Here is a 24,997-nt window from a genome sequence, read left to right as displayed (position 1 = left end):
ACAGTGGTTAGCACTGCTGCCTCACAGCGCCAGGGACCCGGGTTCAATTCCGGCCTCGGGTCATGTCTGTGTGGAGTCTGCATGTCCTCCCCGTGTCTGTGTGGGTTTCCTCCGGGTGCTCCAGTTTCCTCCCACAGTCCAAAGAACATGCAGGTTAGGTGGATTAGCCATGCTAAATTGTCCCATCGTGTCGCGGGGTTAGCAGGGTAAGTAAATGGGGTTACAGGGATAGGGTCTGGGTGGGACTGCTGTCAGTGCAGGCTCGATGGGCCGAATGGCCCTCTTCTCCACCGTACGGATTCTATTCTACGATAAAATGGTAACCAATACACTTTCATATTGAGCTCTTAACTCAGACCCTCAAAGTGAACTGACTGGTAAATTATTGACCCAAGGACATCGGTTGAGTGGCAAGAGTGTAGGGATAATGGACAGATCCTCTAACTGGCAATGTGGCAAGGATCTGTGCTGGGGCCTCAACTATTCGCCACGTTTATCAAAAACAGCGATAGGATTGAAAGCCAAATATCTAAATGTACCAAAAGGTTTGCTGTCCCACAAATGAATGAAAAGTCGGTTCAGTGAATGGGGAAAATTGCGGAAGATTGATTTCCACGTGATAAAAGGGAGAACAGGATATTTCCTAAATGGTGAAAACCTGAGGAAAAATGTGGATCCAAGAGACTTGTGGATTCCAGGGACACAGGATTATTTAGAGGCCATTCAGCCCCTTGAGCCTGTATCGCCACCATTCAATGAGATCGTGGCTGATCTGCGGCCTAACTCCATACACCCGCCTTTCCCTCATGTCCTGTAAGGCTTCAAATCTTTCAACTTTTGACTTAAAACAACCCAACTGATCGGTCATTTGTGGAAGAGCGTTCCAATCTTCAACCAACCCCGCACAAGGGGTTTCCCGATATCAATTTTTCAAGTTCTAGCCTTCCGAGATAAAAATGCAAACAGTCCACGATTCTGTCTGGTTATTTCCTCCAGCAGCTCAGGGCTTTTTAGTGATCTTTATGCATGGAGTTCCAAGTGTTCTTGGACCACCATGGTTTCGAACGTTTCTGCTCTGTCCTATTCTTTAAATGCTGAAGTGTGCAGTAGGATACCAAAATAAGTGCTTCAGCTTTACATATCCCGAGGTGGACCGCGCCATGAGTCCAGTCAGCAGCTCTGGGAAGTGTTACAGGCCTTGCAGGACATACAGCACAAATGGATCAGAATAATACCTGGACTACGATACAAGGGATTACACAATCTATGGTTGTAGGGGTTAAGGGGTGACTTGATCAACGTTTTCAAGCCACCATGGGAAATATTTAGGATAGAGAGAAGCTACTTTCACTGGCTGAGGTTAGCTTAAGCCTCAATTTTAATCAGATCTTTCTCGAGTGGAATTAGCAAACACTTCTACACAAAGGGTGCTCGGCCGCAAGAAGCTACAAAAGGTCATGAATGTAGCCCAATCCTTTGCGCAAATCAGCCTCCCATCCATTGACTCTGTCTACACTTCCCGTTTCTTTGGGAAAAGCAGCCAGCATAATCGAGGACCCCACGCAACCCGGACATTCTCTCTTCCACCTTCTTCCGTCGGGAAAAAGGTACAGAAGTCTGAGGTCACGTACCAACCGACTCAAGAACAGCTTCTTCCCTGCTGCTGTCAGACTTTTGAATGGGCCTACCTTGCATTAAGTTGATCTTTCTCCACACCCTAGCTATGACTGTAACACTAAATTCTGCACTCTGTCCTTTCCTTCTCTATGAATGGTATGCTTTGTCTGTATAGCGCGCAAGAAACAATACTTTTCACAATATAGCAATACGTGACAAGAAGTCAAACAATACTTTTCACTCTATCCCAATACATGTGACAATAATAAATGAAATCAAATATTAAGTTGATCTTTCTCTACACCCTAGCTATGACTGTAACACTACATTCTGCACCCTCTCCTTTCCTTCCCTATGAACGGTATGCTTTGTCTGTATAGCGCAAGAAACAATATTTTTCACTGTATACCAATACATGCGACAATAATTAATCAAATGAAAGAACATTTAGAATTCTCTTCCGCAAACAGAAACCAAGGCTAAGTCAACTGCACATTTTAAATTTGGGATCGATAGATTATTGTTATTCCAAGGTATTAGGGGATAGGGGGAAAAGGCAGGCATATGGAGTTAGGTCACAGAGCAGCCATGATCCCACTAGGCAGCAGATCAATCGAGAACAGAACAAACTCGAGAAGCTGAGCCTCCATTCATTTCTAAGTTAGTCACAGAACTCCCACTAGTGGTGACTCTATCCTAATGAGGACTTGATCGTAGTGTTATTTGGCTGAATGTTCACTCCAAGGCTCCTCAGGTTTCAGGGACACAAGCTCAGTTTATATTATTGAGCAGGGAAATTAAGTAACATGTGAAAATGTCAGCTACCCAGAGTGCTGAAATCTAATGTGACAGCAATTCACACGCAGAGATAAACGTTAAGATGCCAGCGACATTCAGAGTAAAATACAAACATTCACTGCCAGGAGAATGAGCTCAAAAGATATCGCAACTGGAGATAATGATTCAAATCATACTGCTCCACCATTCCCTCTACACTGTCCCCATCAACCACTCCCAGGACAGGTACAGCACGGGGTTAGATACAGAGTAAAGCTCCCTCTACACTGTCCCCATCAAACACTCCCAGTACAGGTACAGCACGGGGTTAGATACAGAGTAAAGCTCCCTCTACACTGTCCCCCATTAAACACTCCCAGGACAGGTACAGCACGGGGTTAGATACAGAGTAAAGCTCCCTCTACACTGTCCCCCATCAAACACTCCCAGGACAGGTACAGCACGGGGTTAGATACAGAGTAAAGCTCCCTCTACACTGTCCCCATCAAACACTCCCAGGACAGGTACAGCACAGGGTTCGATACAGAGTAAAGCTCCCTCTACACTGTCCCCATCAACCACTCCCAGGACAGGTACAGCACGGGGTTAGATACAGAGTAAAGCTCCCTCTACACTGTCCCCCATTAAACACTCCCAGGACAGGTACAGCACGGGGTTAGATACAGAGTAAAGCTCCCTCTACACTGTCCCCCATCAAACACTCCCAGGACAGGTACAGCACGGGGTTAGATACAGAGTAAAGCTCCCTCTACACTGTCCCCATCAAACACTCCCAGGACAGGTACAGCACAGGGTTCGATACAGAGTAAAGCTCCCTCTACACTGTCCCCATCAAACACTCCCAGGACAGGTACAGCACGGGGTTAGATACAGAGTAAAGCTCCCCCTACACTGTCCCCATCAAACACTCCCAGGACACGTATCGCACGGGGTTAGGTCAGAGTATTTCTCTTACAAAACGCTTCAGCCCCAATCTTAGAACATATTCAACTGTGCCAATTTCCCATTCCAAACATCCTGTGGCATCTGTATAGGTTTGCTCAATTAGCCCCAGTTAATACAGAATTGCAGACATTTTTTTAAAGTTCAACCAACAGGGAACAAGGTTGAATCTAACATGTGCTCATTGCACATGCAGCCAAAAAGAGGGGGGCCTTGGTCCATGATCAGGAGCTGCATTGCGAGCCCAGTTTTAAAGTTAAAGTTTATTTATTAGTGACAAGTCGGCTTACATTAACAATGCAATGAAGTTACTGTGAAAATTCCCTAGTCGCCACACTCCGACGCCTGTTCGGGTACAGAGGGAGAATTTAGCACCTAACCAGCACATCTTTCGGACCGTGGGAGGAAACCCACGCAGACACGGGGAGAACGTGCAGACTCCGCACAAACAGTCACCCAAGCCAGGAATCAAACCCAGGTCCCTGGCGCTGTGAGGCAGCAGTGCGAACCACTGAGCCGCTGCAGTTTTAGCCCAGTGCTGGACCAGTGTGAAATCTTAATCCTGGCACCATATTTCAGAGTGAGTGGCACCTATGTATCAAATGCAGGCAGCTTTGAGGCCTGTGCTCAGTCAGGCCGGTGCGGAGGCTGCAAGTCTTTGCTGGAAAAGTTTTAATTTTCAGCCCTTTTTAAAAAAAAATCAACTGTGTTTCTTCCCCTGCAAATAAACTATGTGGGAAAAGATTCTTAAACACATCAGAGCTTCTGCGTACAAATATAGTCAAGCACAGGAGGAGGGGGTGTGAGTGAGAGCAAGAAACAGGAATGATCAGAGCATGTAGTCCTACCAGAGGAAGGGACAGTCAGTGCAGAGACACCGTAGTAAGTAAAGGCTCCATTCTCAAACTTCAGACCCTCTTTCCCAATCTCCACCTCCACTCGCCCCTGTGGATAACACAAGGTACTTTTGGTACTTATCATTAAACCAATGCAACAACGTCAAGACAATTCTATACACAGGAATAGCACGTTGGAACAGCAAAAGAATGCAATGGAGATATAAAAACAATTGTTATTTAGCGAAGATTAAGTTTGCAGGTTGCTAATAACACCGCAATACCAGTGTCCCAAGCAGCCACACTCTGAGGTACGGGTGATAGGTAATGCGTTTTGATCCCTCCAATCCCTTCTTGGAAAAAGAACTTGCATTTATATACTAATTTTCACAACTGCAGGAGATTCCAAACGGTTTTACAATTGAAAAGGTGGCACAGTGGGTTAGCACTGCTGTCTCACAGCGCCAGGGGCCCAGGTTCAACTCCGGCCTTGTGTGGAGTTTGCACATTCTCCCCATGTCTGCGTGGGTTTCCTCCGGGTGCTCCGGTTCCCTGCCACAGTCTAAAGATGTGCAGGTTAGGTGGATTGGCCATGCTCAATTTGCCCCTTGGTGTCAGGGGGACTATCTAGGGTAAATACATGGGGTTATGGGGGATGGGACCTGGGTGGGATTGTGGTCGGTGCAGACTCGATGGGTCGAACGGCCTCCTCCTGCACTGTAGGGATTCTATGACTATTTTGTTTAATTGTTGCGATGTGGGAATCGAGACAGCTAATTCGTACACAGCAAACTCCCACAGGCACCAATGATAAGGATCACATCATTGGTTTGTTGCTCTGTTGTTTGCAGTTCGAGTATTGGCAGGAACACTTTTTATCGGGCGGATGGAGGAGAGAGAGAGAGAACCAAGTATCCTGTCCTTCCACAAGACAGTGACATAGCAGATACTCCGAAACAACTCCCCACAAGCTGCCACGCGTCTGACATATCACAGCGAGATGTCCTCAGTCCCGCTGAGTCCCAGAATCCCTGTTGCCCACTGCCCCAAGCTCCACTGGCCCCAGATCCACCCACTTCTCCCCTAACTCCAGGCGTCTCTCTCTCTCTGCTCCTCACAACCTTGGTGCCTCCAACACTGCATTTCCTGTACCCTTACCAACTCCAACTGACCACTCACTCAGGTTCCTTCTGTGGACCTCTCAATCTCTGAACACTGCCACATTCCACCCTTTGCATACAATTATATAGGATATACAGATGGATACATATTTCCTCATCCAAATCTATCGTCATAATTCTCTATCCCATTCTAAAGTCAAAGTTAATTTATTAGTCACAAGTAGCTTACTGCAATGAAGTTGCTGTGGAAATCCCCTCGTCGCCACACTCCGGCGCCTGTTCGGGTATGCTGAGGAGAATTTAGCACCTAACCTGCACATCTTTCGGACTGTGGGAGGAAACCAGAGCACCCGGAGGAAACCCACGCAGACACGGGGAGAATGTGCAAACTCTGCACAGACAGTGACCCAAGCCAGGAATCGAACCCGGGTCCCTGGCGCTGTGAGACAGCAGTGCTAACCACAGTGCCACCGTGCCGTCCCCCCCCTTATATGCTTGCCTAGGCTCCCCTCAAATGCATCTCAGTGACTGTTCAGCGACACTAGGCAACTGTAAGTAAAAAGGTCAGCGGCGGGCAACAGGATCAGCACCCACCTGCAGCACCAGGATGAAGTAGTCGACGGGCTGGTTCCGCTGGTAAAGGTAGTGCTCCGGAGCCAGCTTGTCATTTTCGTCAAACTTCACCTCCTGGCTGACGCTCGGGTGCTTGAGCAGATGAAGGAGAACCCTCTCCGAGACCCGCGAGGGACTGAACAGCTCAACCTCTGCAAAGACAACCTGCGGTTATTATAGTAGCAATTTCAACGTCAACACACTCGCGTGCGCTAGTGTGTGACGCACGCTGGAGCGGCTAACACACTGAGCAGCTGGGATTCGTGGGAATTTATAATCCCACCAGGGGCAGTCTTTGGCCGGTTGCTTTGGCCATGTTCGCATTTAGTACATCGGTGTGCAGGAGGGAGGAACAACAACTGAACATCATTATTCAGTCTGAATGTCTTTATAAATGTATTAAAGTGGGGATGGGATCATACACGCCTTTAATATTCTATGGGATGTTTAATTAATTCTCTGCCTGAGTAATCACCCTCAGCCACAGAAATCTTCTCACCTGTACTCTACCCCAGTGTCAACTCAGTACTCTGCGCACGCACACGCGGGAGCACAAACCTCATTAGGATAAAAGGCAAAATGCTGCGAATATTGGATGATCTGATCAATAAGTTTGCAGGCGACACAAAAATTGGTGGAGTTGCGGATAGTAAAGAGGATTGTCAGAGGATACAGCAAGATATAGACCGGTTGGAGATTTGGGCAGAGAAATGGCGGATGGAGTTTAATCCGGACAAGTGTGAGGTAATGCACTTGGAAGGTCCAATGCATGTAGGAATGGTACAACCGCTAGGAGTATCAACCTCTTTTAAGATCAAACCGAATAAACAAACTCAAATTAAGTCAGGACAAAGTAAAAGGGGCAGCTCCAAAAGGAGGGGGGAACAGCCCGAACAGAAATCAAAGTACAAAGGAAACTTAAAGACATCAAATTAAAATGTGATTATTAGGGTCGATAACGCACCCCAACCCCTGCGGTGTCCAGCGGGCGCGGAAGGCATCAACCGTGCCCGTGGACACCACATGCTCCCTCTCCAGGGACACCTGGCCGCGGTAGAGGGGCAGACAGTCAGGATGGACGGCCCCCTCGATCGCCCACTGCCTGGACCTGTAAATGGCGCGTTTCGCCAGGCCCAGGAACAGGTTCACGAGGAGGTCGCCATCCCGACCCTCCCCTCTCCGCACCAGGTGTCCGTAGATCAGGAGCGTGGGACTGAAGTGCAAACAGAACATCAATAAAAGGTTCTTTAGGAAAACAAAAAGGGAGTGCAGCCTAAGACACAAAACATAGACATGGTCCACGGACTCCACAAGGCCACAGAAAGGGCAGTCTTCGGAGCCCGTGAACCAGTAAATCCTACAGTTGTGTGGAACTGCTGCATGCATCATCCGCCACCCCAGGTCCCCAATGTAATTGGGGGAGATCCCTCCGTAGAGGGACCTCCAGCGGGGACCTCCGCCGCCCGGCGGCAACAAGGCCCGCCAAGGTGTATCCGGGCAACAGGCGAGGACGCGGTAGTGGAAGGTGTGCAGGCAGAGAGATTTGGGTGTAGATGTACACCGATCACTGAAAGCGGCAACGCAGGTGGATAAGGTAGTCAAAAAACCATATAGCATGCTTGCTTTCATCGGTCGGGGCATTGAGTATAAAAATTGGCAGGTCAGGCTGCAGCTGTACAGAACCTTAGTTGGGCCTCATTTAGAATATAGTGTTCAATTCTGGGCGCCACACTACCAGAAGGATGTGGATGTTTTGGAGAGGATATAGACGAGGTTTACCAGGATGTTGCCTGGTCTGGAGGGTATTAGCTATGAGGAGAGGTTGGAGAAACTCGGTTTGTTCTCACTGGAACGACGGAGGTTGAGGGGGTGACCTGATAGAGGTTTACAAGATTATGAGTGGCATGGACAGAGTGGATAGTCAGATGTTCTTTCCTAGGGTAGAAAAGTCAAGTACTCGGGGACATAGGTTTAAGGTGCGTGGGGAAAGTTTAGAGGAGATGTGTGAGGCAAGTTTTTTTACACAGAGGGTGGTGAATGTCTGGAACGCGCTGCCCGGGGAGGTGGTGGGAGCGGGTACGATAGCGGCATTTAAGGGGCAACTAGACAAATACATGAATAGGATGGGAATGGAAGGATATGGACTCTAAGTGCATACGGTTTTAGTTTAGGCAGGCATCATGATCGGCGCAGGCTTGGAGGGCCGAAGGGCCTGTTCCTGTGCTGTACTGTTCTTTGAATCTAAAACAAAAAACAGAAAATGCTGGGAAATCTCAGCAGGTCTGAAACGTTAAGCTCTCTCCACGGACGCTGTCAGACCCGCTGAGATTTTTCCAGCGTTTTCACCGACCATCACACCTAAATCCCAAGTCTGACAATCCAGCTGCTCAGGCATCCTCCGCACTTTCGGCTTTCAAGCCACGGATTTGTGGAATAACCGTGCATGGGAGGGGGAAGGGACAGCGTTCACAGATACAGCCCCCACCTAACCACCCTCGCATCTATCCCCCGCCCTGTCCCCGGCAGGAACTGTCTCCCTACCTCTGGATAAGAAGCGCTGAGTGGCTAACAAAAGCTGAGGTGAAATCTTGCCCTTTGGATCGATGTCAGGCACCTTAAAAAACGAGACGTCTTCCTTCTTGCGCTCGATGGAACTGCTGATGGAAACAGGCCTTTTCTTCACCTTGACCTCTGCTGCAGAAGGAACGGAAAAATGAAAAACCGAAACGGGAGCAAGTTGAGATTCTTTAGCTCGTTTTTAAATCCCTTCGACACGTCAATCATTCTTCACGTATGGACTGAATCATAGAATCCGACAGTGGAGAGACCATTCGGCCCATTGAGTGGGTACCGACCACAATCCCACCCAAGCCCTATTCCCATAACCCCCTCGCATTTACCCTGCTAGTCCCCCTGACACTAAGGGTCAATTTAGCACGGCCAGTCCAGCTAACCCGCACAGCTTTGGACTGGTGAGATGTCATGCTTCATGCATGTGGGTCACTCATCCAGGAAGCACGCATGTCGAGTATTAATCTGGTGTGACCGCCAGGGCTGATTTCCACGGCCTCTACGGAGGGGCCCCCGAGGCTCACTGCAGTGGCCCGCACCCTCCCAGGACCCCATTCCGAAACGGGAGCTCAGCACAAGGCCCCGTCCAGCTCAGCCTCACCATACAATGCGCTGACCAACCCAGCTGCCACCTTAAATCCAACAAAGCACCATGGCTGCCTCACCACCAAGTGCAGAACCTTCAAACCCTGCCACTGCCTCGAAGAACAAGAGTACCAGAGGCCCTGATAACACCAAGTTCTCTTCGGAGTTGCACGCCAACAGGGTTGGGCATCTTCTGGATGTTCCCGCATTGTCGATGGGCCAAGATACGGGCAACCCCAGACTCAACAGCACGGCGCAAGAATCTTCAGACAAGCGTCAAGGCAGCAGGTCACCCCGAGCTTTGCGAGGACAAACTTGTGCAATAAGTGCCGGTGTTGCCAGTAACACCCACATCCTTCTGAATGAACAGTAAAACTTCTTGTTTTTCTTTCATGACTACTCAGTGAATGGTAGGGTGTTGGGGAGAGTTACAGAACAAAGAGATCTAGGGTTACTGGTTCATAGCGTCTTGAAAGTGGAGTCACAGGTGGACAGAGTGGTGAAGAAGGCATTCGGCATACTTGGTTTCATCGATCAGAACATTGAATACAGGAGTTGGGACGTCTTGTTGAAGTTGTACAAGACATTGGTACGGCCATACTTGGAATACTGTGTACAGTTCTGGTCACCCTATTATAGAAAGGATATTATTAAACTAGAAAGAGTGCAGAAAAGATTTACTAGGATGCTACCGGTTTGGGTTATAAGGAGAGGCTGGATAGACTGGGACTATTTTCTCTGGAGCGTAGGAGTCTTGGGGTGATCTTGTAGAGGTCTATAAAATAGTGAGGGGCACAGATCAGCTAGATAGTCAACATCTTTTCCCAAAGGTAGGGAAGTCTAAAACTAGAGGGCATAGGCTTAAGGCGAGAGGAGAGAGATACAAAAGGGCCCAGAAGGGCAATTTTTCCACACAGAGGGTGGTGAGTGTCTGGAACAAGCTGCCAGAGGTAGTAGTAGAGGCGGGTACAATTTTGTCTTTTAAAAAGCATTTAGACAGTTACATGGGTAAGATGGGTCAAATGCGGGCAATTGGGACTAGCTTTAAAAAATGGGCAGCATGGGCAAGTTGGGCCGAAGGGCCTGTTTCCATGCTGTAAACCTCTATGACCGAAACATGATGGTAAATGGATTCATCCTGTGCTGAGTCTACAGTAATGAACCAGTGCTGCAGCTCGATCTCCATCTCAGAGTTAGGTTATATTAAACATGGTAAGAAGTCTCACAACACCAGATTAAAGTCCAACAGGTTTATTTGGTAGCAAAAGCGACTAGCTTTCTGCTAGCCACTAGCAAAAGCTACCAAATAAACCCGGTGGACTTTAACCTGGTGTTGCGAGACTTCTTACTGTGTTCACCCCAGTCCAACGCCGGCATCTCCACATCATATTAAACACGTACAGAGCCTTGGCTAGAGCACAGTGGGTACTGTGCGCAGTTTCAATCTCCATGTTATAACCAAGACTTGGAGACGTTGGACAACATGCAAAACAGACCAGCTAGAATGATCCAAGCCCTTCAAAGTCATATACTTCAGGAAAGATTCGCTCGCTTCGCTGCTTTGAGGGGGTGCCCTGATTAGAGTTCTTTACCTTCATGGAGAAGTTTGACAGGGTAGACACGGAAATGTTTCCACTTGCAGGCAAGACCAGAACTAATGTGGGGATAGGACATGGGTGGGATTGCTGACGGTGCAGACTTGATAGGCCGAAAGGCCTCCTTCTGCATTGTAGGATTCGATGATTCAAGAAACTATATTTTCTTTTACTTAATTCATTCAATCATGGGATGTGGGTATCGCTGGCTAGGCCAGGGAGGTGGGCGGCATGGTGGCACAGTGGTAGTGCTGCTGCCTCAGAGCCAGGTTCAATTCCGGCCTCGGGTCACTGCCTATGCGGAGTCTGCATGTTCACCCTGCGTGGGTTTCCTCTGGGTGCTCCGGTTTCCTCCCACAGTCCAACGACATGTGGGTTAGGTTGAGTGGTTGTGCTAAATTGCCCCTTAGTTTCCAAAGATGTGGAGGTTAGATGGATTGGCCATGCTAAATTGTCCCGCAGTGTCAGGGGGAACTAGCTGGGTAAATATGTAGGATTACGGGGATAGGGTGGGAGTGTTGTCGGTGCAAGCTCGATGGGCCGAGTGGCCTACTTCTGCACTGTAGGGATTCTATGAGCACATGTTGCCCATTCCGAAATTGCCTTTGAGAAGGTGGTGGTGAGCTATCCTCTTGGACCACAACAGACCATGAGGTGTAGGTACACCCACAGCACTGTCAGGGAGGAAATTCAATAATTTGGAGCCATAAATTTCAGACAATCTTAAATCTAAGACATTCTTAAGTACAAAAAAGTTACCAATAAATCTAACAGGGAATTCAGGAAAAACCTCTTCACCCAGAGAGTGGATAACATGTGGAACATACAATATGGATATATTAAAAAGAGATCGTTAATGTTAATAAAGTCCTCTAGTCAGACCCCATTTGGAGAATTGTGAGCAGTTTTGGGCCCCATAATCTCAGGAAGGATGTGCCGGCCTTGGAATGGGTCCAGAGGAGGTTCACAAGAATGATCCCTGGAATTAAAAGCTTGTCGTATGAGGTACGGTTGATAACTCTGGGTCTGTACTCGTTAAGAGCTTAGAAGGATGAGGGGGGATCTTATTGAAACTTACAGGATACTGCGAGGCCTGGATAGAGTGGACGTGGAGAGGATGTTTCCACTAGTAGGAAAAACTAGAACCAGAGGGCACAACCTCAGGCTAAAGGGACGATCCTTTAAAACAGAGATGAGGAGGAATTTCTTCAGCCAGGGAGTGGTGAATCTGTGGAACTCTTTGCCGCAGAAGGCTGTGGAGGCCAGGTCATTGAGTGTCTTTAAGATATAGATAGGTTCTTGATTAATAAGGGGATCAGGGGTTATGGTGAAAAGGCAGGAGAATGGTGATGAGAAAAATATCAGTCATGATCGAATGGCGGGGCAGACTCGATGGGCCGAGTGGCCTAATTCTGCTCCTATGTCTTATGGTCTTAAGTTGGATAAACATATGAGGAATAGAAGGATATGGCATTGGGATGAGATGAAGACGGGTGGAAGGAGGTCCATGTGGCCTGACTCATCAGGCAGAATGTTCACACACGGTAAACACAGAGTAATCCTGGCGAGAATGGAACCGGGGAAACTATCCCGAATTTTACACACCATCCCTCCAAAGCCCCTGCTGCTCCAACTTACAACTGTCTGACTCGTCCAGGATTTCAGACTTGATGATTTCTTCAATGACGTCCCCGAGTGTCACCAAACCCAGCACCTCGTAGAAGGGGTCACCGTCCCCCTCGTTGTTCACCTTCTGGACCATCGCCATGTGCGATTTACCTCGAGACAGAAACAGGAACAGAGAGCCGTTATAACCACTGAACAGAGTCAGGCAGCAAAAGTAAACAGCAAAGCCAACACCGGCTAACTTGGGTTCAATACTCTTTTCCAGAAAAGCTGGCTTTTCACATTCTCTCTGATGACTGGCACATGTGGAAAAGGTGCTGCAGATCCATAGAAACCCAACAGTGCAGAAGGAGACCATTCGGCCCATCGAGTCTGCACCGACAACAATCCACACCTAGGCCCTACCCTCGTAACCCCATATATTTACCCCACTAATCCCCCTAACCTATGCATCCCAGGACACTAAGGGGCAATTTAGCATTGCCAATCCACCTAACCTGCATATCTTTGGACACTAAGGGGCAATTTAGCATGGCCAATCCACCTAACCTGCACATCTTTGGACACTAAGGGGCAATTTAGCATGGCCAATCCACCTAACCTGCACATCTTTGGGCACTAAGGGGCAATTTAGCATGGCCAATCCACCTAACCTGTACATCTTTGGACGCTAAGGGGCAATTTAGCATGGCCAATCCACCTAACCTACACATCTTTGGACACTAAGGGGCAATTTAGCATGGCCAATCCACCTAACCTGCATATCTTTGGACTGTGGGAGGAAACCGGTGCACCTGGAGGAAACCCACGCAGACACAGGGCGAATGTGCAAACTCCACACAGACATTGACCCAAGCCGGGAATCGAACCCGGGACCCTGGAGCCGTGAGGCAGCAGCGCTAACCATTGTGCCACCGTGTTGCCTGTACTGAATGACCCATCAGATCAATTTCCATCTGCCACAATTTTCACAAATCTTCCCATGTAGTTACCCGCTTAAGCGAATCACTGAATCTTACAGCACAGGTGGCCATTCAGCCCACCGTACCTGTGCCAGTTCTATAGTATTCGTCCCACTCCTTCATTCTCCCACAGTCCTGCAATATTGTTTCTTGGCCTTTTCAAGTTTCTATCCAATTCCAATAACTAAACGTTACTAATAAGTCTACTCCCACCACCCTTTCAGGCAGCAAGTTCCAGATCATAAATACTCTACGTTAAAAATAAAATCTCCCCTCCCTGAATTGTAGGGCAGCACAGTGGTTAGCACTGCTGCCTCACAGTGTCAGGGACACGGGTTCGATTCCCAGCTTGGGTCACTGTCTGTGCGGAGTTTGCACATTCTCCCCGTGTCTGCGTGGGTTTACTCCAGGTGCTCTGGTTTCCTCCCACAGTCCGAAAGACGTGCCGGTTAGGTGCTAAATTCTTCCTCAGTGTAACCCGAACAGGAGTGTGGCGACTAGGGGATTTTCACAATAACTTCATTGCAGTGTTAATGTAAGCCTACCTGTGACAGTGATAAATAAATTTTAAACTTTTTCTTTCACCAATTCTCTTAAATCTACCCAAGCGGTACTGACCCTCCTGCCCCTGGGACGAGTTTATTCTCCTCTATACCACTCGGCCTTGTAAACACTCGTGTTAAATGCCCCCTTAGCCACCTCTGCTCCAACGAGAGCACCACCACCCAATTTCTTCAGCCTCTTCTCCTGCCTGTCCTTGCTGCCATTCTGGCAAGTCTCCTCTGCACCCTCGGTACGAGAGTGCGCTGCCCAGAATTGGACACCGCACTCCAGCCAGACCTATTCAGTCGCTATGACGATCCTGCGCGTCGCCGAGAGGTTTTCCACAAAGCAATTCTCGAGACGCTCCAGTACCTTTTCCACTGCTTCCCTCTCAGCATTCAGTTGAATTTGCTCACTGACCTGCTGTGTACTGATCCCTTTTTGATTTAATTCACAAGGTAAAAGCTCCCTGCACGGGGGGGGGCGGATTGGTGGAAAAGAGTGCCTGTGCATTAATCCAAAAGTAGAACACAACGTGTGCTATTTCAGACAATAAGTGAAATGAAGATTTGAAGTAAATGCATCGGATCCCGTACTCTGGCCAAGGATCCTGTCCGGAAGATGAGGAAATTGGGAAAAGAGGGAAACAAAACAAGATTGCTGGAAAATGCATTGGAAACTCTCAAAAAATAAAAGTAGCTTCTTAATTTAGCGATGGTAAACCAGACCGTAATTCATAGAATCTTACAGTGCAGAAGGAGGTCATTCGGCCCATCAAGTCTGCACTGACCACAATCCCACCCAGGCCCTATCCCCACAACCCCACGCATTTACCCTAGTTAGTCCCCTTGATGCTAAGGGGCAATTTAGCATGGCCAATCCACCTAACCTACACATCTTTGGACACCAAGGGACTATTTAGCATGGCCAATCCACCTAACCTACACATCTTTGGACACTAAGGGGCAATTTAGCATGGCCAATCCACCTAACCTACACATCTTTGGATACTAAGGGACAATTTAGCATGGCCAATCCACCTAACCGACACATCTTTGGACACCAAGGGACAATTTAGCATGGCCAATCCACCCAACCTACACATCTTCGAACACTAAGGGGCAATTTAGCATGGCCAATCCACCTAACCTACACATCTTTGGACACTAAGGGACAATTTAGCATGGCCAATCCACCTAATCTACACATCTTTCAGACTGTGGGAGGAAACCGGAGCACCCGGAGGAAACCCACGCAGACACGGGGAGAACGTGCAAACTCCACACAGACAGTGACCCAAGCCAGGAATCAAACCCGGGTCCCTGGCGCTGTGAGGCAGCAGTGCTAACCCACTGTGCCAATTGTGCTGCTGGTCATTGGGTTCCTGTGCAGGAGATATAATAAACCACCCAGAAGGTGACACAGGCCCCTCTGCATCAATTCAAAATTGGATGGAGTAGACTCTGGCATTAATATTTACACAGAGGCATTTTCAAAGCTTTCCCTCCTACGGACACAAATTATACAAGTGCCTGGCGACAGCTCACTATCTTGCAGGCTGTTCTTGCGTGTGGGTGCATCACGAAATAGGATTCAACCCTCAGGCAACAGCTTTGAAATCAGAGCACCCGGAGGAAACCCACACAGACACGGGGAGAACGTGCAGACTCCAAATGCTTTAAACCTTTATCCAGTGAATTTCGCAGGATGCGCCTCAACAGTTATCGACCGTGCGTTTTTGCCTGACTGGATGCTGGCCTCTGAGTGATGAAGCAACATTTTACAATGTGTGTCAACACATGATGACAAGCACAGTGAACACGCGTTAACAACTGCCACCAAGTCTAAGTATTGGCACCCATCTCCTCCCGCTGGGAACTCCTGCCATATGTAAACTACAGCTGGATACTAACCCAGCACAGAATGGGCCAACTCAAATCTGTTTCCTCTGGTTACTGCCCCTCCTGCCACTGGAAACAGCTCTTCCCTATCTACTCTGTCTAAACCTCTTATCATTTGGAAAATGATGATTAACCAGGTCAGCACGGTGACACAGTGGTTGGCAGTGCTGCCTCACAGCGCCAGGGACCCGGGTTTGATTCCCGGCTTGGGTCACTGTCTGTACGGAGTTTGCACGTTCTCCCCCGTGTCTGCGTGGGTTTCCTCCCGGTGCTCCGGCTTCCTCCCACAGTCTGAAAGACGTGATTAGGTGCATTGATCCGAACAAGCACCAGACTGTGGCAACCAGGGGAATTTCACAGTAACTTCATTGCAGCGTTAATATAAACCTTGCTTGTGACTAATAAATAAACTTTAAAACAAGGAGAAAACCATCCCAACACCTCCAGTCTCTCCATAAAGCTGAAGTCGCAGCTACCATTCAGGTGGATTGCCTCTGCGCCCTCTCCTGACATTCTTCCTAAAGTGTGACGTTCTAAATTGGCAGAGTTATAAAGGTTCAGCATGACGTCCTTACTTTGCTATCCTGAGTCTCTCTACAGCCAATGCCCTAAATCTGGCATGCTTTCTTTAAAATAGACTTCTCAACTAGGTTTAGGGAGGGATTTGAGGAGAAACATTTTTAAACCAGAGGGTGGTGACAATCTGGAATGCGCTGCCTGGGAGGGTGGTGGAGGCGGGATGCCTCACATCTTTAACAAGTACCTGGATGAGTACTTGGCACGCCATAACATTCAAGGCTATGGGCCAAGTGCTGGCAAGTGGGATGAGGTGGGTAGGTCCAGGAGCTTTCACACGTCGGTGCAGACTCGATGGGCCGAAGTATTCTGTGATTCTAGTCCTGCCACTGTGAAGGATTTGTGTAGGTGGCCCCACAACAGATTAGCCATTAGGCTAAGGCTGGCCGCGAGAACAGACATGGTTGGGTCAGAGAATCCAGGAACACAGTGTGGAATAAAACTGAAACATCTTCCAAGATACTGCTCTGAATTACTGGAGGAAAGAAAAATTGCACACCACTTTGAGATATAGACGGGGCTTATATAAAACCATGCTGTTTCGAGCACACTTTTTTCAAAGGTTTTTCCCAAAGCATTGTCGCTAAAGAACATTTTTCATAGAATCATAAAATCCCTACAGTGCAAGAGGAGGCCATTCAACCCATCGAGTCTGCACCGACTCTCTCGGTATTTTATCCAGGCCCTCTCTCCTGTACGATTCCCGTAACCCCTCACATATACCATGACTAATCCATCTAATCTACACATCTTGGCAGGTCGGCGCCCAGCGCCTGGTGGAGCAGGACGCTCAGGAGCAATGTAGCCTGGCCAATCCACCTAACCGACACATCTTTGGACTGTGGGAGGAAACTGGAGCACCCGGAGGAAACCCACACGGATATTGACAGTCACCCCAAGGCCGGAATTGAACCCGTGATTAGCCCACTGCGGTTAGCACTGCTGCCTCACAGCAGCGGGGACCCGGGTTCAATTCCCGGCTTGGGTCACTGTCTGTGTGGAGTTTGCACGTTCTCCCCGTGTCTGCGTGCATTTCCTCCAGGTGCTCCGGTTTCCTCCCACAGTCTGAAAGATTTCTTGGCACAACATCGTGGGCCGAAGGGCCTTGTTCTGTGCTGTACTGTTCTATGTGCTGGTTAGGTGCTAAATTCTCCCTCAAGTGTAACTCGAACAGGCGCCGGAGTGTGTCAACTGGGGGATTTTCACAGTTAACTTAATTGCAGTGTTAATGTAAGCCTACTAATGAATCAACTTTAAAAACTTTGTAACGAGTCTGGTTATAGCTGACAAACAGTCACCTTTCTTAAACTCTTCCAGGACGGCGTCCAACTTGGTGTCGTTAAAGACAAAATGCAGAGGGTGGTTGTAGAACTTGATGAGGGTGTTTAAAGGTGTGCAGTCCTCAGGGTCGACCATGGCCAGGTCTTTCACGTAAACTATATCCACGATGTTGGACCTTTCCTCTTCGTAGACCGGGATCCTGGTGTAGCCGCACTGCATGATCTCCGACATGGTGCTGAAGTCCAGCACGGCTTCCGTGCTGAGCATGAAGCAGTCCTTCAGGCCCGTCATGATGTCCTCCACCACTTTAGTCCTGAGCGAGCCCTGGCGGAACTCTTCCTTCACGAACTCGCTGTAGGGGTCGCTGGAGTGCAGCATGTCCAGGATCTTCTCGCGGATGTAGCAGGTGCTGACGTCCTGCCGCAGCGCCCAGTCCAGCAGCAGGGCGACGGGCAGCGCCAGCGGGGCGGCCAGCGCCACCAGCAGCCGGGTCGGCCAGGTGGCGCGGGAGGCGACGGCGAAGCCGTAGCGCGAGCAGACGGCGTAGGGCAGGATCTCGCCCAGCGGGAAGAGCAGGGCGGCGCAGGTCAGCACGGCGGGCAGGACGGCGCCCAGCGCCCGGTGGAGCAGGACGCCCAGGCACGAGTTGGCCAGCACGTTGCCCAGCACCAGGGCGCAGAGGACCAGGTTGCCCCGCCGCCGTAAGGGGGCCAGCGCCTCGGCGCTGCGCTTCTCCCTCTCCGAGCCGCAGTGCCGGATGATGTGCAGCTCCAGCGGGTCCAGCCACAGCACGCTGAGGTGCAGCAGGTTGAAGAGGGCCGAGCAGAGGAGGGCGAGGACCAGCAGCAGGGCTTGGCCCCACACTGCCAGGGGAGGCTGGGGGGGCTGGATGTGCAGTGGGGTCTCCCAGCCGCCAGGGGGCAGCCACTCCTCCTGGCCCACCCGGGCACACAGGTAGTACAGGCCGCCGGCCTGGCCGGCCCTCACGCTCACCAGCAGCGAGCCGTCGCTCTGGTTATCGCCCAGCTCCACCCAGCCCCTCTCCAGGCTGCCGTTGTCGCACCGCGGCCGCGGGCTGAAGGCCAGCCACGGCCAGGCCTCCCGCCCCGGCAGGCGCTGCCCGAACACCCTCAGCTGGAAGCGGGCGCCCGGCCGGGCCCGGATGGCGCCCCCTTCCATGCGGGCCGGCTCGCCGCCGCTCTCCAGCCGCACCCCGGCCACGTCGCCCTCGCCGCCGGCCGCCAGCGCCCAGAGGGCGGCCAGTGCCAGGCCGAAGCTGCGCTCTCCCGCCGCCATCTTGAGCGGGGCTGGCTGCCCCCCAACTCGGCTGCGTCATGTGACCCACGAGGGGCGGGAGGGGGCGGGGCCGGGTTCGTGATGGACAGGCCGCTCCTCCAATCACCGCCAGAGGGGGAGTGCTCGGTGCCTGAAAGACAGACCGCTCCGCCAATCAGCGCTAGTGAGGACGGGCTCGATGCCTCATAGACAGGCGGCTCCTCCAATCAGCGCCAGAGGGGCGTGCTCTGTACCTGATAGACAGGCCGCTTCTCCAATCAGCACTAGAGGGGATGGGCTTGGTGTCTGATAGACAGGTCGCTCCTCCAATCAGCGCTGGCGTGGGGCGTGCCCGGCGCCTGAGGGACAGACCGCTCCTCCAATCAGCACTAGAGGGGGTGGGCTCGGTGCCTGATAGGCAGGCCGCTTCTCCAATCATCGTGAGAGGGGCGGCACCCGGAGCCGAAAGAGGCAGGGCCCTTAGTCTGATGGACAGGCCGCTCCTGCAACCGCCACCCAACGTCAACGGGGGGCGGGGCCCAGAACCTGATGGACAGCCCGCTCCGCCAATCACCGCCCGCCACTCCCTCCGCTCGTCACCCACCGCCCACCAAACAACAGCAGAGGAGGGCGGGCCCTCGGAGCCTGATGGACAGGCCGCCACCACAATCAATGCCAGAGGGGCGGGACCTGGGAGCCTGACGGACATGTCGCTCTTCCAATCAATGACAGAGGACGGCGGGCCCTCAGAGCCTGATGGACAGGCCGCTCCTCCAATCAGCGCCAGAGGGGGCGGACTCGGTGCCTGATAGACAGGCCGTCCCTCCAATCAGCGCTGGCATAGGGCGTGCCGGAAACCTGGGGACTGGCCGCTCGTCCAATCAACGCCAGAGAGGGCGGACCGAGTACCCGATAGACAGGCCGCTTCCCCAATCAGCGCTAGAGGCGGCGGGCTCGCTGCCCGATAGACAGGCCGTTCCTCCAATCAGCGCCAGCGGGGGCGTGCGCGGCGCCTGAGAGACAGACCGCTTCTCCAATCAGCGCTAGAGTGGGGGTGGACTCAGTGCCTGATAGACAGGCCGCTTCTCCAATCAGCGCTAGAGGGGGCGGGCTCGCTGCCCGATAGACAGGCCGCTCCTCCAATCAGCGCTGGCGTGGGGCGTGCCCGGTACCTGAGAGACAGACCGCTCCTCCAATCAGCACTAGAGGGGCGGCACCCGGAGCCGAAAGAGGCAGGGCCCTTAGTCTGATGGACAGGCCACTCCTGCAACCGCCACCTAACGTCAAAGAGGGGCGGGGCGCAGAACCTGATGGACAGCCCGCTCCGCCAATCACCGCCCGCCACCCCCTCCGCTCGTCGCCCACCAAACAACAGCAGAGGAGGGCGGGCCCTCGGAGCCTGATGGACAGGCCGCTTCTCCAATCAACGCCAGAGGGGCGGGCCCTCGGAGCCTGACGGCAGGCCGCTTCTCCAATCAACACCAGAGGGGCGGGCCCTGTAGTCTGATCGACAACACCCCCCTCCAATCACCATCCGCCAGCTTCCAATCAACGCCGGACGGGGGCGGGACATGTTTCTTGTGCTGTTGTGAGTGCACGGTAAACATCAGCTCTTAAAGGGAGACTGTTCCTCATGAAGACCAAAGATGTGCGGGTTAGGTTGATTGGCCATGCTAAAAATTGTCCCTTAGTGTCCTGAGATGCGTAGGTTAGAGGGATTAGTGGGTAAATATGTAGGGATATGGGGATAGGGCCTGGGTGGGATTGTGGTCGGTGCAGACTCGATGGGCCGAATGGCCTCTTTCTGTACTGTAGGATTCTATGATTTCCAAGACTATCAGCACCAAATTGCCCTCTTCACCCACCAACTAAAGCTGCACCCATTCAGCCCTTCTGTCTGTTTTAAAAGCTGAGGAACTGATTTTCTTTTCTCCCCATAGTGACTAGTAACAGGAGGAGGCCATTCGGCCCTTCGAGCCTGCTCTCCCATTCGTTTTGATCATCAAATCCAATTTCCTGATCCCCCCTTCCCCCCATATCCCTTTAGCCCCAAGAGCTATATTTAATTTCTTCTCGAAATCACTCAATGTTTTGGCCTCAACTACTTTCTGTGGTAGTGAATTCCACACCATCCTCTGGGTGAAGAAATTTCTCCTCACCTCAGTTCTAAAAGGTTTACCCCTTATCCTCAAACTATGACCCTCTCGTTCTGGACTCCCCCACCATCGGGCGGCACGGTAGCACAGTGGTTAGCACTGCTGCTTCACAGCTCCAGGGACCTGGGTTCGATTCCCGGCTTGGGTCAGTCTCTGTGGCGTTTGCACATTCTCCTCGTGTCTGTGTGGGTTTCCTCCGGGTGCTCCGGTTTCCTCCCACACTCCAAAGATGTGCGGGTTAGGTTGATTGGCCATGCTAAAAATTGCCCTTAGTGTCCTGAGATGCGTAGGTTAGAGGGATTAGTGGGTAAATATGTAGGGATATGGGGATAGGGCCTGGGTGGGATTGTGGTCGGTGCAAACTCGATGGGCCAAATGGCCTCCTTCTGTACTGTAGGGTTTCTATGATTTTGATGATCGGGAACATTCTTTCTGAATCTACCGTCTAATCCTGTTAGAATTTTATAAGTTTCTATGAGATCCCCCTCTCACTCTTCTAAACTCCAGTGAATATAATCCTATCGATTTAGTCTCCCCTCATATGACAGACCTGCCATCCCAGGAATCAGCCTGGTAAACCTTGTCTCTTCCACCTTCTTCCGTCAGGAAAAATATACAAAAAAGTCTGAGGTCACGTACCATCCAACTCAAGAACAGCTTCTTCCCTGCTGCCATCAGACTTTTGAATGGACCTACCTCGCACTAAGTTGATCTTTCTCTACACTCGAACTATGACTGTAACACTACATTCTTCACGCTCTCATTTCCTTCTCTGTGAACGGTATGCTTTTTCTGTGTAGCGTGCAAGAAACAATACTTTTCACTGTACATGAGAATAATAAATCAAATCAAAATCACTGTACTCCCTCTATAGCAAGGACATCCTTCCTCAGATAAGGACATCAAAACTGCACACAATACTCCAGGTGTGGCCTCACCAAGGCCCTGTACAATTGCAACAACACATCCCTGTTCCTGTACTCAAATCCTCTCACTATGCAGGCTGATATACCATTTGCCTTCTTTACTGCCTTACTTTCAGCGACTGATGAACGAGGATAGCAAGGTCTCACTGAGAATCCACATCCTGTAATTACATGGGGAGGCAGAGAGATGTCAGGGGCAAATGGGGAGAGGACCAGGGTGGCATGGAGCAAAGGGTCCCTTTGGAATGATGACAGCGGGGTGGGGAAGTTGGGAGAGGAAGTAGGTTTGGTGTTGGCATCTCGCTGGAGTTGTTGGAAATGGTGGAGGATGATCCTTTGAATATGGAGGCTGGTGGGATGGAAAGCGAGGACAAGGCGAACTCTATCAGAGTTCAGCATGGCTGGGGACAGAAAATGTTCAGACACTGTTGAATGACCTATTAATTAGTGGGTGGGGGAACCCTCAGTGCAGGAAAAACAGGGAGAGATATAAGAAGCACTGTGCTGTCCTCGTTCATCTGTCGCTGAAAGTGCGCGTGCAGGTACAGCAGGCAGGAAAGGCGGCAAATGGTATAAAGAACAAAATCACAGCACAGGAAGGTAGCTTCTAGCATAGATGCAATGGAGACAGAGAAGTGGGAGAATTGGACAGTGTATCCTTACCGGTCGAGCAGGGTGTGAGGAACCATAGTCAAAGATAGCTGTGGGAATAGCTGGGCTTGTAATGAATATTGGTAGACTGTCTCTCAGCAGAAATGGAGACAGGGAACTCAAGAAAAGGAAGGGAAGTGTATGAGAGATAAACCACGTGAAGGTGCGAGAGAAGACTAGAAATTGGAGCAAAATGGATGATTTTTTTTCCAGGTCCAGACAAGAACACGAAGCAGCACCAATACAGTCAACAACATACGTGAAAGAGAGTTGTGGGAGGCCCCCCCAAACTTTCAGAAGCTCTTCAAACCCTATGCTTTGGATGTTGTACTTACTGCCCATCACCACCCGTCTTTCACTCCCCATTCTGACCTTCGCCGCCCCCTGCATGTGGGAGGAACTCTGCAGTAATACAAATAATCACCATATACTCACTGGAGTTCCACTGCTTAAATGGACGGTCGCCTTTAAAGGAACAGTCCCTATTGTAGCAACACTTAAAACTCATAAATAGAAGGCAAGTACTGAAGGAAAGAGCAGCAGAAAAATTGAGGAGGCCAATGTTGCTCTATATAGTCCATAGAATCATCGAATCCCTACAGTGCAGAAGGAGACCATTTGGCCCATTGAGTCTGCACTGACCACAATCCCACCCAGGCCCAATTCCCATAACCCCACATATTTACCCTGCTAATCCCCCTGACACTAAGGGGCAATTTAGCACGGCTAATCCGGTTTCCTCCCACATTCTGAAAGACGTGCTGGTTAGGCGCATTGACCCGAACAGGCGCCGGACTGTGGCGACTAGGGAAATTTCACAGTAACTTCGTTGCAGTGTTAACGCAAGCCTTACTTGTGACTAATAAATAAATAAACATTATTTTACCTAACCACACATCTTTGGACTGTGGGAGGAAACCGGAGAACCCGGAGAAAACCCACGCAGATACGGGGAGAACGTGCAGATTCCACACAGTCAGAGACCCGAGCGGGAATCGAACCTGGGTCCCTGGCACTGTGAGACGTGAACAGAACTCCCACTTACCTGACGAAGGAGCATCGCTCCGAAAGCTAGTGGCTTTTGCCACCAAATAAACCTGTTGGACTTTAACCTGGTGTTGTGAGACTTCTTACTGTGAGGCAGCAGTGCGAACAACTGTGCCACCCCATGCAATTCTCAATGGAAAGGTCAAGAGCTGGGGTAAGACAGTGCCCGACTGCATCTTGTATAAGAAAATTGCAGCATGTTCAGAATTGAATTCCAGGTTTCCCCTCTATTGTATAGAATCCGACAGTGCACAAGGAGGCCATTTGGCCCATCGAGCCTGCACCGTTGACAATCCCACCCAGGCCCTAATCCCGTCACCCCACATATTTACCCTATTTGTGCCGCCCTATAACATATGTATAATCCTCCACCATTGGAATTTGTAATGTAAAGCAATGTGTTTCAGCAAATCCGCAGGGAATCTGTAACCAAGACTCCCTCACATCCAATTACGGCAGGAGCAGAGCACTCTCTGTGGAAACCATTTAGCTCAAGAGCTTACACCACAGACAAGTAGAGACTCCAGAACCTTCAACCACAAGGGGACCAGGAAAGAGATCAGCAGCAAACGGAAATGGAATTTTCTGTTTAGCTGCTCCCTCCAACTGCGTTTAAATTGTAGCAAGGGCAAGCTCGACATGGTACGATGAATAAAGCCTCATGCAATCTGTCTCGGGTGGTCACGGTCAGTCAGGTAGCCATGGGTTCATGGCCACACGATACACTAAACGCATGTGGTACCAATGGAGTGTTGCGCTGTCAGCTTTTGGACAGACTCAGAAACGGGTGTTTCCGGGCAAGAGAATCCTTTTATTGTGGAAAAAGAGACACGTTGAAGCTTTTCATCTTGCACTCATCAGGACACCATACCAGTATAAAGGGGAAAACAATTTATACTGTACGAGAAGAGAAGGCTGATAGATTGGCAAGTGGACTCTTTCTAGTGGCGCTGCCATGGAGAATGCACCAGTTGATAGTGACTGGCGGACAACTGCCGAGCCGACACCATCCACTGGTGCATTCTCCATGGCAGCACTTCTGCCAATAAGCTCTACCTGGTGCCTTGGCAGATGTGCGATGTCTCAGTAACATCACTAAAATAGGTTATCCGGTCATTATCAAATGGCTGTTTGTTTGGGGGGGCGGGGGTCTGCTGTGAGGCAACCTTTTGCTGTGTTCCCTACTTCCAAAATATTTTGTTGGTTGTAAAGCATTTGGAGATGGCCAGAGGCAGTGAAGATGCAAAGGAAGCTCAAAAAGTATAAATTCTTTATCTCCACTACTACCCCACCGTTCACACACACATCTTACCAAGATGAAACTTTGAACCATAGAGTCAGAGGTTTACAGCATGGGAACAGGCCCTTCGGCCCAA

At 50.4% G+C, this 24,997-nt stretch overlaps 1 protein-coding gene across 2 annotated transcripts in view; it reads right to left on the bottom strand.

Annotated features, from left to right (window-relative positions):
• cnnm3 (cyclin and CBS domain divalent metal cation transport mediator 3) overlaps positions 1-18,880 on the bottom strand; it is a 34,913-nt gene extending 16,033 nt beyond the window's left edge. For both annotated transcript variants that reach the window (XR_013500556.1, XM_078239254.1), the window contains exons 1-5: positions 17,584-18,880; positions 12,316-12,456; positions 8,468-8,620; positions 5,909-6,078; positions 4,206-4,302 (exon numbers count right to left, since the gene is read on the bottom strand). Coding sequence is in view for 1 of the 2 variants with exons in the window: in XM_078239254.1 (XP_078095380.1) it covers positions 4,206-4,302; positions 5,909-6,078; positions 8,468-8,620; positions 12,316-12,456; positions 17,584-18,862 (1,840 nt within the window). In the remaining variant the exon portion in view is untranslated. The remainder of the gene's footprint in view (positions 1-4,205; positions 4,303-5,908; positions 6,079-8,467; positions 8,621-12,315; positions 12,457-17,583) is intronic.
• Between the last annotated feature and the right edge of the window lie 6,117 nt (positions 18,881-24,997).

This window comes from Mustelus asterias, chromosome 22 (genome assembly GCF_964213995.1).
Source record: "Mustelus asterias chromosome 22, sMusAst1.hap1.1, whole genome shotgun sequence".
NCBI classification, from domain to species: Eukaryota; Metazoa; Chordata; class Chondrichthyes; order Carcharhiniformes; family Triakidae; genus Mustelus; species Mustelus asterias.
Note: the sequence above shows the minus strand (reverse complement) of the source record. Positions and strands in the feature narration are given on the sequence as shown.